A 17,678-nucleotide genomic window follows, 5' to 3' on the forward strand; every position below is an offset into this window, starting at 1 on the left:
TTGAGTAGTGACATCCCATGTTTGTTATGGAATAATTGATGTTTTTCCTTATACTTAGTAAAATAGTCAAGCATTTCATTGTGGAAGGCTTAACTAGCACTTGGCAGTGGAAATTGAGATGCATGTACTTTGAAAATTCAGTTCATTAAAGGATTTGATTAGTCCATGTTAATATTTTTTCTGCTCTTCTTAGATATTCATGAGTAAGCTATGTATTGGGAGAAAGCTGATAATAAGATTTGGTAATGTCAGTTTCAGTGACTGTTTAAAGCTTAATGGAGTGATTTTAAAGTGTACTTGGTTATAACAACAAAATCATGAGAAAAGTCAATCTATTACTGCGGCCTGTACTTAAAAAAATTAACTTCCTTGTTATAACTTTTGGCATTTATTATCTTCGGTCAGAAATCCTTAAGGATATGTGATTCTCCTGTCTTCCTTAAGAGTCTTAGAGTGAAAACCTTAAGTTCTAAAGTATTAGAACACTGATTTTTATATTATGGTACATTCTGAGTCTCCGGTCTGAAGTTCCCAAACAGTGCTAGTAAATGTTTTAAAGTATTCTTTAATGAAATTAAAGTAGCTCATCAGGACAAGAAGGGTGAGAGACAATAAGACTTTTGGTAATTACACGACTATTTACAAATTAAGGGTTGATGTGGTGAAATCTGCTTTGCTTGTGTGGAAGTTCCTCCTCCGTTGGTCACCTTCGTGACTACCAGTAGCCAAGAGAGCCGTGGGATTCTGCAGCACTGAAACTGCTGACGTCTCTTAAAAGCAGGTAACTTTGACTCACAGTATGATCCTTGTCTGCAAATGCTTGCTTTTGGTAGCTCAGCGTGAAATTTAAAGACAAAGACACAGGTAACAGAGAGTGAAGTGAAGGAGTGAGAAAACTGGAGACTTAAACTTTAGGTAAGTGCTTTATAAAATAAATGTGAAAGAGGTATTAAATTCATTCCATTGTAGTTCCTAGAGTTTAAAAAAAATGCTGTAAAAAATAGCTGTCTGAACCAATGAATTCCTCATCTTGGAAAATTCCAGCAAATGCTGAATAAACACATGTTGGGGATGATCTGGCATTGGGAGGGAGGTGACAAATTCACAATTCATTGTATCTATGAAGTAGAGAAAACAATGGGAGAAATTTTCAGAGGAATAGAGGGTAAGAGTTATTTAAATAATTTTAGCCTGGGTGCTTGTAGCAATTTTCATATGTGTTACTATATCATATGCCACCCAGCAGTTACCAATAATACTATGAGGTAAGAATGTGGTAAAAAGATAAAAACATATTTTCCCATATGCTCTTTTTCAGCATTACCTCTAGGTAAAATACAGCAGAACAGCTGGTGTATTTTTAAAAGGAAAATAGTATTAGCAGTTTTTCTATCTCCTATAAGATATGAAAGAGACACAATGAAATTTGTCAGTAAAAGCTTTAGGAATATCTTGCACATGTACATTTACATTCATCACATTCAGTTTGATAACACTAGTAGTTTCAATACAAATACTATTAGAGAACTCAAATTTCAGACATGGTCATATATATATGCTATTTGAAATTCTTTTATCTAGATACGGATCTTGATAGTGAATCTCTTGATGAAAGGTGTGCAGCTAGCTTGTCCCGGAACTCATGAAGATAATTATATTGCTGAAAAAAGTAAAGATACACTGAAATACATTGTAGAAAGCTAATTGCCAGAGTAGTAATGATACTAGTTGGAATCAGGAATCAAAATAATACTTGGTAAAAACGATTCTGCATCCTTTTGGGTAAGGAGGTATTTACATCTTGGGGAAGTTTTATCTTTCAGTGAAGCTACATACAGGGCTTCCCTAGTGGCTCAGTGGTTAAGAATCCACCTACAATGCAGGAGACCTGAGGTCAATCTCTAGGTCAGGAAGATCCCCTGGAGGAGGGCATGGCAGCCCACTCCAGTATTCTTGCCTGGGATATCCCACGGCCAGAGCAGCCTGGAGGGCTACAGTCCATGGGGTCGCAAAGAGTCGGGCACGACTTAGTGACTAAACAACAACAAAAGCTATATATAGTGTGAAAAACTTGCTTTAAAAATCTCTAAAAGTTAGCAGGTATTATGAAATACAGATGAACATTTTATGTCTGTAAAATCATTTCTCCCTTTACTGGCAGGAGCAAATAAGATTAAAAATAACACATGAAGTGAAAGTGAAAGTCAATCAGTCGTGTCTGACTCTGCTACCCTGTGGAATTCTTTAGGACAGAATACTGGAGTGGGTAGCTGTTCCCTTCTCCAGGGGAGTGTCCCAACCCAGGCATGGAAAGCAGGCCTGGTATTCTATTTCTAATGCATTTTCTCCTGGGGAGTAAGTCCACAGGGAACGGCACTGTCTGCAGCAACTAACAGTATATTCAAGAAAAATCTATTTCTTGGTTTACAGAAGCCTTTGTTGTCTGCTTTTTGTGATGATAAAATCATTTTGGAACAATTTCCATAATAGAAAATACTGAAATAAAATCACTAATCTCAACAGATAAGCAAAATTCTTTAATTAATTCATTTGGAGTTTTAACAGCTGCCTAGAGGATATTCTTACCCTGCCCAAAATCTCATTTTGTATTACTATTGAGAAGTTGGGCTTGCATACTGCTAACTTAACTTATATCAGCATAGAGATGGAAAAAACATGTTTGCCCCAGAATGCTGAGGTGATAAATGGACAGCTCATATTAATGCGGGCTTAAGGTTAAAGATGCAAAACACGCATACACACACACATATACATGTTTGTCCATGTAATTTGTTCTTGTCAAAGAGACACTTGGGAACATCTTAAATTTGAAGCATCATTTGATTTTAACAGGTAACAAGAGGGAGCTTCTGTTTTCAGAACCTGCTCCTCTGACTTAGTCCTAAAGCTGAGACCAGGGAACTGGGAAGGGAAGGCAAGTTAGCATTGTTGTTCTGTCGCTAAGACGTGTCCAACTCTGCAACCCCATGAACTGCTGCATGCCATGCTTCTCTGTCCATAACTATCTCCCTGAGTTTCCTCAAACTGATGTCCATGAATCAGTGATGCCATCCAACCATCTAATCCTCTGTAACCCCCTTCTCTTGCCCTCAATTTTTCCCAGCATCAGAGTCTTTTCCAGTGAGCCAGCTTTTCATATCAGGTGGCTCAAGTATTGGAGCTTCGGCTTCAGCATCACCCCTTCCAGTGAATATTCAGGGTTGATTTAGGATTGACTGGTCCAAGGGACTCTCAAGAGTCTTCTCCAGCACCACAGTTTGAAAGTGTTAATTCTTTGGCACTCAGTCTTCTTTATGGTCCAACTCTCACATCCATTCCTGACTATTGGAAAAACCATAGCTTTGACTATACAGACCTTTGTTGCAAAGTGATGTCTCTGCTTTTTAAAACTCTGTCACTGCTGAGTTTTCCAAAGTTTTAAAAAGCTGTGTCTAGGTTTGACATAGCTATTCTTCCAAAGAGGAAGCATCTTTTAATTTCGTGACTGCAGTCACCATCTGCATTGATTTTGGAGCCCAAGAAAATGAAATCTGACACTGTTTCCACATTTTCCCCATCTATTTGCCAGGAAGTGATAGGCTCTCTTACACCGTCATCAAGAGGCTCTTTAGTTTCTCTTCACTTTCTGCCATTAAAGTGGTATAACCTGCGTATCTGAGGTTGCTGATATTTCTCCCGGCAATCTTGATTCCAGTTTGTGATTCATCTAGCCCAGCATTTTGCATGATGTACTCTGCATATAAGTTAAATAAGCAGGGTGACAATATACAGCCTTGATGTACTCCTTTCCCAATTTGGAACCAATCTGTTTTTCCATGTCCAGTTCTAACTTGCTTCTTTCCAGCATACAGGTTTCTCAGGAGGAAGGTACGGTGGCCTGATATTCCCATCTCTTTAAGAATTTTCCACAGCTACTTTGTGATCCACAGTCAAAGGCTTTAGCATAGTCAGTGAAGCAGAAGTAGATGTTTTTTTTGGAATTCCCTTGCTTTTTCTATGATCCAGTGTATGTTGGAGATTTGATCTCTGGTTCCTCTGCCTTTTCTAAATCCAGCTTGTACATCTGGAGGTTCTCGGTTCACATACTGCTGAAACCTAGCTTGAAGGGTTTTCAGCAAAATCTTGCTGGCATGTGAGATGAGTGCAATTGTATGGTAATTTGAACATTCTTTGGCATTGATTTTCTTTGGGATTGAAATGAAAACTGACCTTTTCCAGTCCTGTGGCCACTGCTGAGTTTTCCAAATTTACTGGCATAATGAGTGCAGCAGTTTAACAGCATCATCTTTTAAAGCTCAGCTGGGATTCCATTACCTCCACTAGTTTTGTTTGTAGTAATGCTTCCAAAGATCCACTTGACTTCATACTCCAGGATGTCTGGTTCTAGGTGAGCACACCATCGTGGTTATCTGGGTCATTAATATCTTTTTTGTATAGTTCTTCTGTGTATTCTTGCCGCCACTTCTTAATATCTTTTGCTTCTGTTAGGTCCATACCATTTCTGTCCTTTATTGTGCCCATCTTTGAATGAAATGTTCCCTTGGTAACTCCAGTTTTTCTTGGAGAGATCTCTAGTCTTCCCATCTTACTGTTTTCTGCCATTTCTTTTCATTGGTCACTTAAGAAGGCTTTCTTATCTCTCCTTGCTATTTTCTGGAACTCTGTAGCTGGGGGTATTTTTCTGTTGGCAGTACAGATCTACAGATCAGTAATATCCTTGGGGCACTGCTACCCAGTGTTTTTGGTTTTAAAGAGAAAGTAAATGGAAAGATGTCACTTTGGTTAGTCACAGCAAAGGATAACTAGAATGACTTTACATTTTTTTTTTTTTTCTATTAGAGTCATTCATCTGTGTTTGTTAAATGTTTAATGATACCATAAGAGGATCTTCATGAGCTACTTTTCAGTCAAAAGTCTACCCAGGAAACTACCAATTTTATAGTAAAAATTGCCTCATTTTTCCAGGTGACAGAATTCATTCCTAGAACTGAATGGGCAAAAACTGAAAAGGAATGGATCCTAGAAGAATAAACTAGAAAGTTAATAATTTTTCATTATTTTGTTTGGAAAAGTGGAACTTACTTAAATGTAAATTTAAAAAGTCAAAATATAAACAGGTGAGACATGGATAACAGGATGCTTTGGATTTTCACGGCCCCTTTGAGGACGTGTTGCACTGTGACAGTCCGTCCCTAACCGCAGCCTCATGAGAACAGTCGCCCGTCTTACCTTTATGGTCTGTATTGCTCCAGATCCTCTCAGGTCCCTCAGGCTGTCGATGGCCTGCTGCGGTGACACTGTGTCAGACAGGTATAGGAGGAGACAAGCAGCTACTAATAGAACATGAGAGAAAAAGCATATGTTATGTATATTATAAATTGATGATGGGGTACAACAATTCATATTTAGTTTAGACTTCTATTGTGCAGAAGACTGAGTTTGCTATAATTGTTTGAAATGAATTAAAAGACTAAGACTTTTTAGTGTGTGTTTTTGACAGTTAAATTATGACTTTAAATGACTGCAGTTGAATTAAAATTTAACACTGGTTTCATTCTTTTTTATTAAAACTGCTTTATTGAGTGATTAAAATTCATATCCCACAATTCATTCATCGAAAGTGTACAATTTAGTGGATTTTAGTGCAGCCATCGCCACTTTTAGAATATTTTCATTATCTCAGGAAGAAACCCTGTACTCTTTTGTTATCATCCCCCATCACTCATCATCCTGTCACCCCTCCCCTAAGCAACGTTTAATCTACTTTCTGTCTCTATGGATTTGCCTAGACATTTCAAATAAATGGAATCACATGTTGTCTTTTGTGACTGACTTCTTTCAGTTAGCATTATGTGTTCAAGATATTTACATATGGTGGCATGTACTTCATTCCTTTTTATAGCTGAATAATATTCTACTGTATGGCTATACATTTTGTTTATCCATTTGTCAGTTGATGTGGGCATTTAGGCTTTTCCATTTTTTGGCTGTTATAAATAATATGGCTATAAATGTTCATAAGTTTTGTATGAACATGTTTTCATTTCTTTTGGATATATACCTAGGAGTGAAATTGCTGGGTCGTATGGTAACTCAATGGGTAAGTAGGAGGAAGTACTGCCTGGCTCTTTTCCAAAGCAGCTGCACCATTTTTCATTCCAGGCACAGAGTGTTAGGTTTCCAGTTTCTCCACACCCTTGCCAACTCTTGCTTTCCATTTTTTGGGTAATAGCCATCCTAATGGGTGTTAGGTGGTATCTCATTGTGGTTTTGATTTGCATTTCTCCGATGACTAAGATGTTGAGCATTTTCCCGTGTGCTTATTAGTGATTTGTGTATTTTGTTTGGATAAGTGTCTGCTCATATCCTTTGCCCAGTTTTTAACTGGGTTGTCTGTCTTTCTATTGAGTTGTAAGAGTTCTTTCTGTAGTCTAGGTAAGTCCCTTATCAGATACATGGTTTGCAATTATTTTTTCCCATTCTGTGGGTTGTCTTTTCATCCTGATAGTATCTTTACATAAAAGTGTGTAATTTTGATACTGTCCAACACTAAAAGGAATAATTGTTACTCCCACTGTGTTATTTCATTAGCTATTTTTCCAACATATTTTTGAAAAGTTTAAAGTTAACATATGTAACTAAGGTTTTTATGCTTATGTTACCCATGGATATTTAGAAGTTACTGTATCATAATACCCACATAGGGAAGACATTAGAAAATAAAACACAAGAAGGCAGGTGCTAAGACATAAAAATTGTTTTACCGAATCCTCTAAAACAATGCTGAAAACGCCTCCCATTCCACCCTCACCCAAGATTTCTAAGGAACACTAAATGTAGGGCCTTAAATAATCCTTTGGGTCTTAGTAGACATATATTATGTTTTGTCTGATTTTCATACAAAGTGAGCATATGGCCTGGAAAAATGAGTTTTCCTACTTTGAGGTAAAAAACAAAAACTGAATAATGGAAATACATTTCTTACCAAGACAAGATCTCCCAAGTCCTCCATAACAGCTGAAAGGGAAATACAGTTTTGAAGTTTGTACATTTTTATTCCATCCCAACAATTATAACCAGAGACTTGTTCTTTCTGCCTTCTATTTCTAGTCTAATGCCTAGCACAGTGCCTTGCACCCACGGAGATTAATAAGTATCTTTGAATGAATCATTCAAGAGCAAAGTATGCTTATTTATTTGCTGGGAGGTATTCTGTATACCTCAAAAGGCCAAGGAAAGCAAAACCTTTTTATTGACCTCTTTCAACATCCGGTAGTTCAGCTGGTAAAGAATCTGCCTGCAATGTGGAAGACCTGGGTTCGATCCCTGGGTTGGGAAGATCACCTGGAGAAGGGAACGGCTATCCAGTCCAGTGTTCTGGCCTGGAGAATTCCATGGGCTACAGTCCCTGGGGTCGCAGAGTGTGAGCCACCTTCACTTTCAACATCTGAGGAGTGTAACATGTTACTAAGTTGATAGAAATCAGACTAGTTTTACCAACTGCCTCTTTATTTTTCTCTAAACAAAACCTTAGTAGTTGTGAGACAGGTTCACATAAATAACTCTTCAGTCATGTAGTAAGAGCACAGAGGTAGTGTACCCTGCAGGTTTAGAGCTTGGGCTCTGGAGCCGCACCGCCTGGGGTTGAGAATCATGACACTTATTAGATGTGTCAGCCTAAGTTATTTAACCTCTCTGGGCTTCAGGCTTTTCACCTATAAGATGGGGACAGCAACAGTATCTATGTCATAGTGAGGATTGAATGGGGTAACATTTGTAAAACTTACAACAGAGCTTGGCACAGAGTAAGAAATAAATGAACATTAGCTGCTATTACGTAGCATTGTGAAGAAAGGAGCAGTTCTATATACCTGGATTTTCTAGGAAAAGGAGGATCAATTCTTAAAGCAATGAAAACATTCACTTTAATCGGTTTCAAAAATCCTAAAAAAGTGTATTAGACACTTCCTGACTTTTCTAAGAGAGTGAGTGTACCGATTCCATTTAGGTGCTGACAACTCATCAAGTGCGTCAATTACAGTGGTGTATATGCGTAGACAGAGCTGTAGATATGTGTCTTGTGATAGGATGTGAGATGGGATCAAACAGGTACTGACCCCTGGGTAACTGTACAGTGTCCTGGCTATAGGCCTGTTTCAGAGATGAGGCTCTACTGTATAAAGACAGAGAATATTTCAGTGGCTTTCTGTAAGATTAAAACGTACCACTTATATCTCTTGCTGCCTTTATCTTTCCTCCTCTGTTTGGTTGATTCCTACTTATCCTTCAAAATCTAGCTCAAATTTCACCTCGTGAAGTGCCTCTGTTCCCCGACAGAAACCACTGCCATCCTGTGTACCGCCGCATACATCTGCTTGAGGAGTATTACACTTGTGTGATAGAGTCGTTAGCTGTGGTTTCTTTGAGGGTGGGAACTGCATCTCAGAGTGTGTGCTTTGTATTCATAATATTTCATATACAATGCTTCATACACTGGGTTGAACTGTGTCCCTGAAAAGATATGTACCTAATCCCTGGTACGATGAATGTGACCTTATTTGAAAATTTTGTTAGTTGCTCAGTTGTGTCTGACTATTTGTGACCCCATGGTCTGTAGCCTGGCAGGCTCCTCTGTCTATGGAATTCTCCAGGCAAGAATACTGGAGTGGGTTGTTTTTCCCTTCTTCAGGGGATCTTCCTGACCCAATGATTGAACCTGGGTGTCCTGTATTGCAGGCGGATTCTTTACTGTCTGAGTCACCAAGGAAGCCCAGTCCAGTATGAGTGATGTCCTTCTAAGAGGAAACTCCATATGAAAACAGACACCCAGGGAGAATCATGTGATGACAGAGGCAGGGAGTGGAGTGATGCAGTTACAAGCCAAAGTATGCCAAGGATTGCCGGCCACCACCAGAAGATAGGAACAAGAGAGGAAGGAATCCACCCAGGGTCTCAGAGGGAGCATAGCCCTGCTGGCACCTTGAATTTGGACTTCAAGCCTCTAGACCTGGGCGGGAATAAATTTCTATTTTTTAAGCTACCCAGTGTGTGGTACTCTGTTATAACAGCCCCAGGAAATGGTATAATACAATAGGCACTGATTTTAAAAAGGAACAAAAAAGTCCCAGGAAAGCTAGTCAGGCAGCACAGATAGAACAGGAAAAAAAAATTTACCAGATGCTGTTTCTGAGGAATAAACTCTAGAGCTGTCTAGCGATGTCGGCACTCAAGGATGGGAGAATGAATAGAAAATCTTTGTCCAAACAAACATTAGTCACTGTAGGGACACCTTTGAAAAGTCTAGGATAATGAAAATTTCCAGTCATCAGATGCTTTATTTTATGGGAGCCCGAAGCATTCGACATAAGCAAGACTGCCCATTCACCTTTCCATCATGTTTGTGTTCAAACATCAGAGCGTTTGGTTTGCTGGAATCTGCTAGAGTAGAATTTGTTAAGCTTCTCTAAACTGAGCTAGTTTGATTCCTAGTAATCTTTCGGCAGAAGCTTTCAAAGATTTGGAAAAAAAAAAAAATCTCAGAATTTGTTTGAAAAATGGGTCCCCAAATTGTAAATTATTTTTTCACTAGCTCCATGTATCTAATGCTATTTTACTTAGACGTATCAGCGAATTTATCATAGATAACTGTATTTATTCTAAAATTTTGTTTCTACAATTAGAACTAGATGAGAGATGATGCTTTTCTACAGAGTAAGTCTGGAAACTGTAGGATATAAAATGACTTCTAGTTCTTTCTCCCCTGCTTCACAGTTCTCTACATCAGGGTTTAGTTTGGTCATAAACAGATGTGTGTTCCCAAAGACCTCTGTACGAGGCTGGTTTGTTTTTAAAAACATAAACTAGTGGTGTGAAGCCCCAGAACTCTTGATCTAAGGCGAGAGAAGCTGGCTGGGCTTGCTCTTTTAATAGGCGCCCTGAGACTATGTTATTTGGTATAGTTTGTATACTTTCTAGCCCATGGTAGTGACCTTAGAGCTTTTGAGGTATCACACTACTTAATGTTCTATGTTGCTCCAGAAAGGATTACACAGACTAAGATACCGCCCCTCCCACCCCCTAAAAAGCAATCGCAAAGAAGGACTAGTTTTCTCTCTGTAGCTGGTTCCCCTCTGCTTTGTGGGGCTCACCTCTGGCATAACGACGTTACTTCCCATGACCCACTTCAAGTCTTTGCAGTGCTACTGTCTACTGCTGATTGTCACTCTCTTCCTTTCTCCAAGCTTTTTTCTTCTCTCCCTTTTTTCTCCCTTAATTCATTTTGTTTTATTTTAAACTTTGATACCAGTAGCTTATGTACAACCACTGACAAAAAATGTGAGTCTCTTTTCTCTTTCTTTCAGGTAGCAAATTCATATCATCAAATAAAATTTTCAAGTCCTGTTTTTAGGATTGCTCATGGGTTAGGAATGATTCCTTTGCTGCTAATGTTTTAAAAAATGGACTTTCTTGCTGTTGGAAGAAAGTAACTGAAAGGTCGACTAATAGTTAAGGTGGTGTTATATAACAAGAATGACACCCTGACCTTTTTGGGAAGGATAGTTTCCCCAAATTATGAGTAAAGGTCTAAGACAAAAGGAAAAGGAAAAAAAAAAAAAAAGCCTGTTACCCTATTCTAAAAATTTCCCAATCTACTCATTCATTGTCCTTACTCTTCAAAAATCATCATGGCAAATATCTGAGTGCTTGCTCTGTGCCAAGCATTGTGCAGGACTTTTCATGTGTTACCTCCTTTAAATCTTTGCAATGAAATATAAGGTAGGTAATAAGTGCATACAGATTCAATAATTTGAGAAATCATTTTTGACTGGGACATTTCTCACGTATTATATGGAGAAAAGGAGAACATACTGTATTAAGGTTTTTCGGTTATTTTTAAGGCAAATTTCAAGCTCCTCCATAATTTCACAGCAGCTGGTGATGTCAGGAGTCCCTCCATCTGGAATTGGATGGTGATGAGTGATAATTCCATACTGATGGTAGAGATCCAAAAGGTTTGGAACTCTATATTTTGACAGTTCCCCTCTGGTGCAGAAAACAAATATGTCTTGTATACCATAGCTCTTTAGTTCTTCTGCCAATAGACCGAGATACACAAGGACACACATGGACAAAACATTACAAATTTAAATACAGTCAGGAGGGAAAATACGGAGTTAAGTCCCTAAAGCTGAACAAATTAAATAAATAACAAATGATAACCTGTTAACTTTGAAGTGCTTATTGATAACCTAAAACAATGCTGATCTGTCTTCAAACTAGGGTAAAAAGTAAGCACAAATGGGAATTAGAAACATCTGAACCAAAACATGATTAAAATGAGATCTGACTTTATAAGTCAAAATACCTTTTACTGGATTTTGAAATGTCAGTTATATTGCTGCTTTGAAAAATAATTTTTATAATAAATACTGCTTTAAATATTAAAACGTCTAATATTTCAAAATAAGAAGGAATGATAGCACATTGTCCGTTTTCTTCTCACCAAATCAACCTTGTTTGCTATGTTTAAGACTATTTTGTTTCACCCTAAGCATTCTATATAAAATCTCCAGCATAGCCATGGTGCCTGAGCTCCTGTATTTTTTTTTTTGAGCTCCTGTATTGTCTCTTATATTTGCACTGTACCACACAATTATGATAATTTTATGAACTAGGATTTCAAGGAAATAAAAGCATTAGCTGTATGAAAATTATATGACCTAGTTAGTTTCAGGGTAATCATATGAACCAAGCAACAGTACTACAGATCATTCTGTTTACTGGAGCTTCCTCATGGCAATATTCACTACAGAGCATTTGGTTCATAATGAATAATTCTGGCTCATCTGATTCCTCTTTTTCTCTCCCCACCCACCAAATCCAAGAACATTTAGCTATTTAAGTACAAAGTACTTTTATCATGAAACGTTAAACCTGTACTTGAATTATGGCTAGTCCAAATTGAGATGTATTGTAAATGTAAAATACATATATGATTTCAAAGACCAAGTATAGTACAAAAAACCCACTATCTCATTAATAATTTGTTTTATACTTAAAACCCACTGAAATGAGTTAATTTTACCTGTTTTTACTTTTTTAACATGGCCCCTAGAAAATGTCAAAGTACATATATGGCTTCTATTTGTGGCTCCCAGGATGTTTCTAAGGACAGCTGTTCTAGATAATACAATTATGCTTTTGTACTTGTAAAAGGGTTTAACATGTAGTTGATATACTTAACCATTTTTAGGAGAGTAGGTAATTTCCTATTTGCCTCCTGTACACATTGAATAATTTCTATTATTTAGGTTGGATTATAGTAGATTTCAACTTTCCCAGAAAGAACTCTGAGGAAGGATACAGGAAGGGCTGCTAGGAGAGTCTAGGTCTCCCCCTTCAAACACTGTTGTCTGTTTTGTATGTTGGATGCCACTTAAGATTTCATTGGAAGAAAAAAAGTTTTGGTAAAAAACTGGAAACTCCTTTCACAGAAGAGACTAAATGCATAGGGCTTTCCAAAGTTTGCAAGATTGTTTCTTGAACAAATGATTTAAAAATTTAAATATTATTTTGCTCATGAGATAAATGATTGTTTATTTAATGCATGTGGAGATCAGACCCTATTCTATCTTTTCTACCTATACCCTGGGTCTATAAATTTTCTATCTGGGATAGACAATTTCAATACTGCCTCTGGGTTCCCAACTCAGGCTTAATTTCCAATACAGTCAAGTCTGCAAAGAACAGTCTATTCAAAGTTTGGGGCATTGCAATTTCAGTTTTCTATTACATTACTTTTCTTCAACTTATACATTCTAACCTCAAAAACAGTTTATATGTACAAAACGACAACAATTAGTGAAAACAGCACTATGTTTAGTACATAGAGATGAGTTCTCTTTGCTATTCACAAATACCTCTTCATATATTAGAATAAGTCTATAGTTTGAGACTTAATGAAATACTGAACATTTTTGTGAAAATTCAGAAGAGATTACAGTTTGTTCTTTATGACAAAGAGATTTTCAGTATTATTTTTTAAAAACCTGTTAAGATGGTTTTCTCATACTACACCTACCTGTATCTTTTTGGATATTTCTTCTAACATCTTTAAATTTACAACCTGTGAGTAATGACAAGGCAAGTCAAAGAGTCAGTTTTTGATCATAAATAACAAGTATATTTAAACACATATATAGCTACGGTATATAGCTACACCTGATCGCTTATATGCACCAATTCCATTTTGAATGTGAATTTCAGTTTCTTATATTCTTAGGACTATAATTCCAGGGATTCAGATTTCTGTCACAAGAACCTGGCTGTAGTTCTTAGCCTCACGTTGTACTCCCATGTTACGTTTAAGATAGGTAAATCAGAAATGTAGACCTGTGAATGTGGATTTGGAGGGCTGAAGAATAATGTATGTTCCTTTATCAATAGCCCACCAACAGGGTTTCCAGAACTGAATTCCTATGCTGATAGTCTGTGAAATTCTCTTACTCCTCAGTACAGAGAATGATGTGCTAGCTGACACAAAAATTATTCTAATAGATCAGTAGTGTCACCTACCTGGAAGAGCACATAAACCAAGAAACTGAGAACAATTCACTCGTGACAGGGGTAGCCTGAAAGGAAGAAAACTTTATCAAGTTCAATTTAAAGTCATAGATGGACATTTACATAAACATGTGTGCTGGGCCCTGAACAAAGGTGTTTTAAAGTTCTATAGCAGTCACAAAACAAAAATTCACAGTTAAGTATCAATGTGTTTGCCATAAAAAGGCTTGGAAAGACTAGGAGTTTTAAAATAGGGACTTATCATTTGCTTTGTTGAATTTAAGTCTTAAAAATGGCAAACTTATTTAAACTAACTTAAAGATAGTAATGCCAAGATTACCTACAGCTAGTATAAAGTGTACTTAAGTTACCCTGCAGCATGTTACTGAGATATTTTGTATTTAGTAACCTTAGGTAATAAGCTGAAAATGAGCATTTTGACAATTTCATCTCCAGATTTCTGTACAGGACTTCCTTAAACAGATACAATTTCATAGAATAAAAACCACAGGCCACCTATTCTTTGTTGTAATGGGTTTTGGTTAAAATGAAATAATTTCAAGAAATCCTATTCCCAGTTTGTAGTACTCAGGGACAAAGGAGGCAGAGGCTCACTTTGTCTGCAAAAGAGATGAGTTTAGAGGAAAAGAGGGGGCATCATATAAATACTACCTGACTTTGAAAATTAGATAAGTTTTTGAGTCTAAAGGGGGTTTAGAAAGGGAAATGAAAAATAATTGCTATTTGATGGCAGAATAAAATAACTATAGGGCCAACACTTTCCCCCTCTTCCTATAGCAAGGCAAATGATTAAAGAGAGAGATTATTACATTTACAGGAATAAGAGGAAGCATTTGATTGCTGATTGTAGAGAATCTGGTGTAAGTCACTGCCAAGATTTAGAAGCTGATTATCTATAAAAACATTTGCTTTGTTATTGTATTTATGGTAATATGACTTTTATCTTAAACAAGGTCTGCTGGTAGATGCACTACTGTGGCAAGTAGTTCTAGGATTTGAATAAAGGATAACATAGACTATTTAATCCTATATTTCATATACTATTCCTTTGTCTTGAAAGAATAAGAAGGTTTTGGAACTAAATGGGAGGCCATTTCAATCTTAACTCACTTCTATTATGGTTTTCTCAATGAATAAGGAAGGAACTCCCACCACTCCCACCTCCCCCCTTCCAAAAAATCTTATGCTGTCATAAATATAAAAAGATAAGAATTATATAATCATCAGAAGAGAATCATTTACAATATATAGACTAAATTATACAAAGATTTTGATGTACACCTCAAATATTTTAGCTCATTAACTCTCAGAAATGTTAACATACCATGATATCTGAATTGGAGTCTGTTCATCTTCAATAGGCTCTTCATCTGATGAGTCAAACTCACTTGTTTGCATTGAACTAGGCTTCAAAAGAAATCAATTATGTTAAATAACTAAAGAATATTTGCATATAGTTTTAACAAAACTAATCCTTGCTTAAACACACACTGAGGCATATTTGCAATTTATTCAACCTGGAATATCAGAGATCAGTAATATCAATAATAAACTATTGCTGTTTACCATCCTATTAATAATTACAGGACTATGCAGTGGAAAGAGAGTTGCAGTGGGAACCAAGAAGGCTGTCTTCTGGTCTTGACTCTGCCGCTTACTGTATAAGCTCAGACAAGTTATGTCAGTTTCTACTGGATCTCAGTTTTCCAAAACTATAAAGTGAGGATATTTATTCATTCCTTCACAAACACTTCTTGGACACTTTCATATGCCAAGCTCTGGAGATGCAAAGATCCATAAACTAAATAGCTGCCTTCAGTATAGTTGGAGAGACAATGTGCACATAGATTCAAGAAAGTTAAAGTGCTAAAATGGAAGCATAAACTATGACCTTCAGAGCAGAGAAGGTAGTGACTGTTTAGGGAGCTGGAGAAAGCCTCACATGGGAGAGATCCATTAGTTGGATTTTGATGGAAGAGCAGGAGGTTTTCAGGCAGATAGAGAAGTTAAGGCAATTAAGACAAAAAACTAAAACCACACGTGCTTGTGTACAGTATGGTTCCTCAGCATCCGAGTGGGGACTGGTTGGTTCCAGGAGCAATGCCCCCACCCATACACACACCATGGGTACCAAAATCCCCTGATGGTCAAGTCCCTTACAAAAAACAAAACGGTGCAGTTGGTCCTCTGCATCTGAGGAGACCAAGGGCCAGCTGTACTCAGGAATTGTGACATCAGAGCAGAGGAGAGGAAGCTAAAGAAGTAGCATTCTCATTTCTCTAAGGATAACCCCCATACAGCCTAGTAGTTTGATTGGGGAGCAGGGTGGGAAGTATAGATGCAATAACCTGCCCCAAACTTTGTGAATGACTGAACTAGAGAGATTGAGATGGATTTTGTGTGCTAATCTAAGAAGCCAAAACTCAATCATGTGGGAAGAATTTCCATATGGAAGATGTGTTGTGTTATAAGACCAATAAAAAGCACACCTTTCTTCTTCTTCCTAGTTGGAGCCAACTGAGAGATGAGACACTGGAGAGGCATGGAGATCAATATGTCAGTTTTATTACAGAGGGTCAGATGGAGGATGCGGCTTTAAAACAGGTCAAGTGGGCTTGTCAATTCTTCACTTCAGAATTGGACTTATCCACTTAGGCACAGGCAGTGATGGACAATTCAGCTCCCCTCCCCCACCCTGTGGCAGACTGCACCCTAGAGAGTACTATCTGTGAAGAGAAGGGAAGGAAAGAATGAGTTCCTTGAGTTCAGCTCCTCCCAAACACAGGAATCAGATCACTCACTCTCCCTCTCCTGGGGACAAGTGACAGCTGATGTCCCTCCACGTGGAAACACAGGGATTAGCAAGTATAACTGCCTAATGTCTTTTCTAGCTCTGCCGCTATATTCTATAATGGTCTTGTTTGTTACTACAAGATCACATTACAGAGCCAATTTAGGCTGTGGATTTGAGTTGCTTTGGATCTATCTGTATTGTTATTGTCAAGTCAACGCAAATGGAGACCCTTCAGGGGGTTGTCAACCCTGGTAGTAGGTGATGAGTCAGGTGAGGTTTCTGGTCCTTAAACCTGCTTTTTCTTTCTTTCTCTTTAAGGCAGTTTTGGTGATTTGAGTTTCAATTTGTGTGGCCCTTTCACTCAGGCTTTTCCAGCCAGGTTTACAAATCCTAACAGAGCTGGACGTTTCTGCTTCCTTGGGCCCAGAGATTCTGAACTCCAGGGAAAGGGAAGCAGTGCCTGGTGGCCCAGTGGCATGATGACAGTCGTGACACACCCACAAGCGCGGTTTGTTAGTCATCTTTCAAAAAGTTTTCCCCGTCATTGGTGAGGACTGCTTCTCAGGGGGCCCAGGCAGCCCGGGATGTGCTTTGGAGTTGGGATATCAGGCTGAATGATGCACGTAGACACAGGCCCTCTACGCCTCAGTTTCCTTCTTAAAATGGGACTCAGCCCTTTCTGGCAGGGCTGTCGCGAGGCTCAGGAGACCCTGTATGCGACAGCTCACAGCCCTCAACAGGCGCGTGGCGAATGTCCGTTTTCCCCTGGCTAGCCACCTACCCTGTTCCTTTGCTGCCGTCCTCGCAGGTCCCGGGATAGCGCCGCCTCCCCTAGCCTGGACAGTTACTGCGCGAGCTGTGCGGCGGCCAGGCCCGGGCTGTCCCCGGGCTCCAGAACTGGCCTCAGGACCGCTCCCATTCCTGCGGCTCCGTCCCTCCAATCCCCGGCCCCACTCACCGGCTTCATTGCGGGCCACCCCACGTCCTGGTCGGCCACCACCTCCCTGAGGCAGCACCGGTATCTCAGCCTCCGCCCCGAGCCGAGCCAGCCCCTCTGCTCAGCTCATTGGTACATCCTTCTGTGAGGTGGGGCGAGGCGTCTTCTTGAAACCAATCGGACCCCCACTTCCTGTTTCTTACCCCGCCCCCAGGCGCCCTGGCTCGGCCTCTAACCGCTCATTGGTTCGTAGGAGGCCTTTGAAAGACGCGCGGGAGGAGGGCCCTGCTGAATGTTGATTGGCTGGGAGGGCGCTCTCCTCCCGCCGGTTGGAAGAGTAGA

The 17,678-nt window shown here is 38.8% G+C and overlaps 1 protein-coding gene across 6 annotated transcripts; it reads right to left on the reverse strand.

The window, feature by feature from the left end:
* Positions 1–153: 153 nt before the first annotated feature.
* Positions 154–17,460, reverse strand: CDKN3 (cyclin dependent kinase inhibitor 3). Of its 6 annotated transcripts, none has more exons than XM_061157024.1 (8): positions 17,358–17,420; positions 14,930–15,012; positions 13,597–13,652; positions 13,103–13,147; positions 10,891–10,978; positions 7,007–7,038; positions 5,251–5,354; positions 154–1,660 (listed from the first exon to the last, which is right to left on the reverse strand). In XM_061157024.1, the coding sequence occupies exons 1-8, from the start codon at positions 17,364–17,366 to the stop codon at positions 1,574–1,576; spliced, it is 504 nt and encodes a 167-aa protein (XP_061013007.1). In that variant the 5' UTR covers positions 17,367–17,420; the 3' UTR covers positions 154–1,573. The 6 variants fall into 6 exon arrangements, with proteins under 6 accessions (XP_061013007.1, XP_061013003.1, XP_061013005.1 ...); XM_061157020.1 differs by having other exon boundaries at positions 454–1,660; positions 5,251–5,351; positions 10,891–11,113; XM_061157022.1 differs by having other exon boundaries at positions 460–1,660; positions 10,891–11,113; positions 14,930–15,007; positions 17,358–17,432.
* Positions 17,461–17,678: the final 218 nt, after the last annotated feature.

Source organism: Dama dama, chromosome 12, assembly GCF_033118175.1.
Source record: "Dama dama isolate Ldn47 chromosome 12, ASM3311817v1, whole genome shotgun sequence".
Lineage (NCBI taxonomy): Eukaryota > Metazoa > Chordata > Mammalia > Artiodactyla > Cervidae > Dama > Dama dama.

What these genes read in the sequence shown, in the direction of transcription:
- CDKN3 (XM_061157019.1), bottom strand. An exon ending in ACTCCAATTCAGATATCATG is followed by an intron (nt 13,653 to 14,929) that starts GTATGTTAACAT and finishes TCTTCCTTTCAG; the next exon opens with GCTACCCCTGTCACGAGTGA. An exon ending in TGGTTTATGTGCTCTTCCAG is followed by an intron (nt 13,148 to 13,596) that starts GTAGGTGACACT and finishes CATTACTCACAG; the next exon opens with GTTGTAAATTTAAAGATGTT.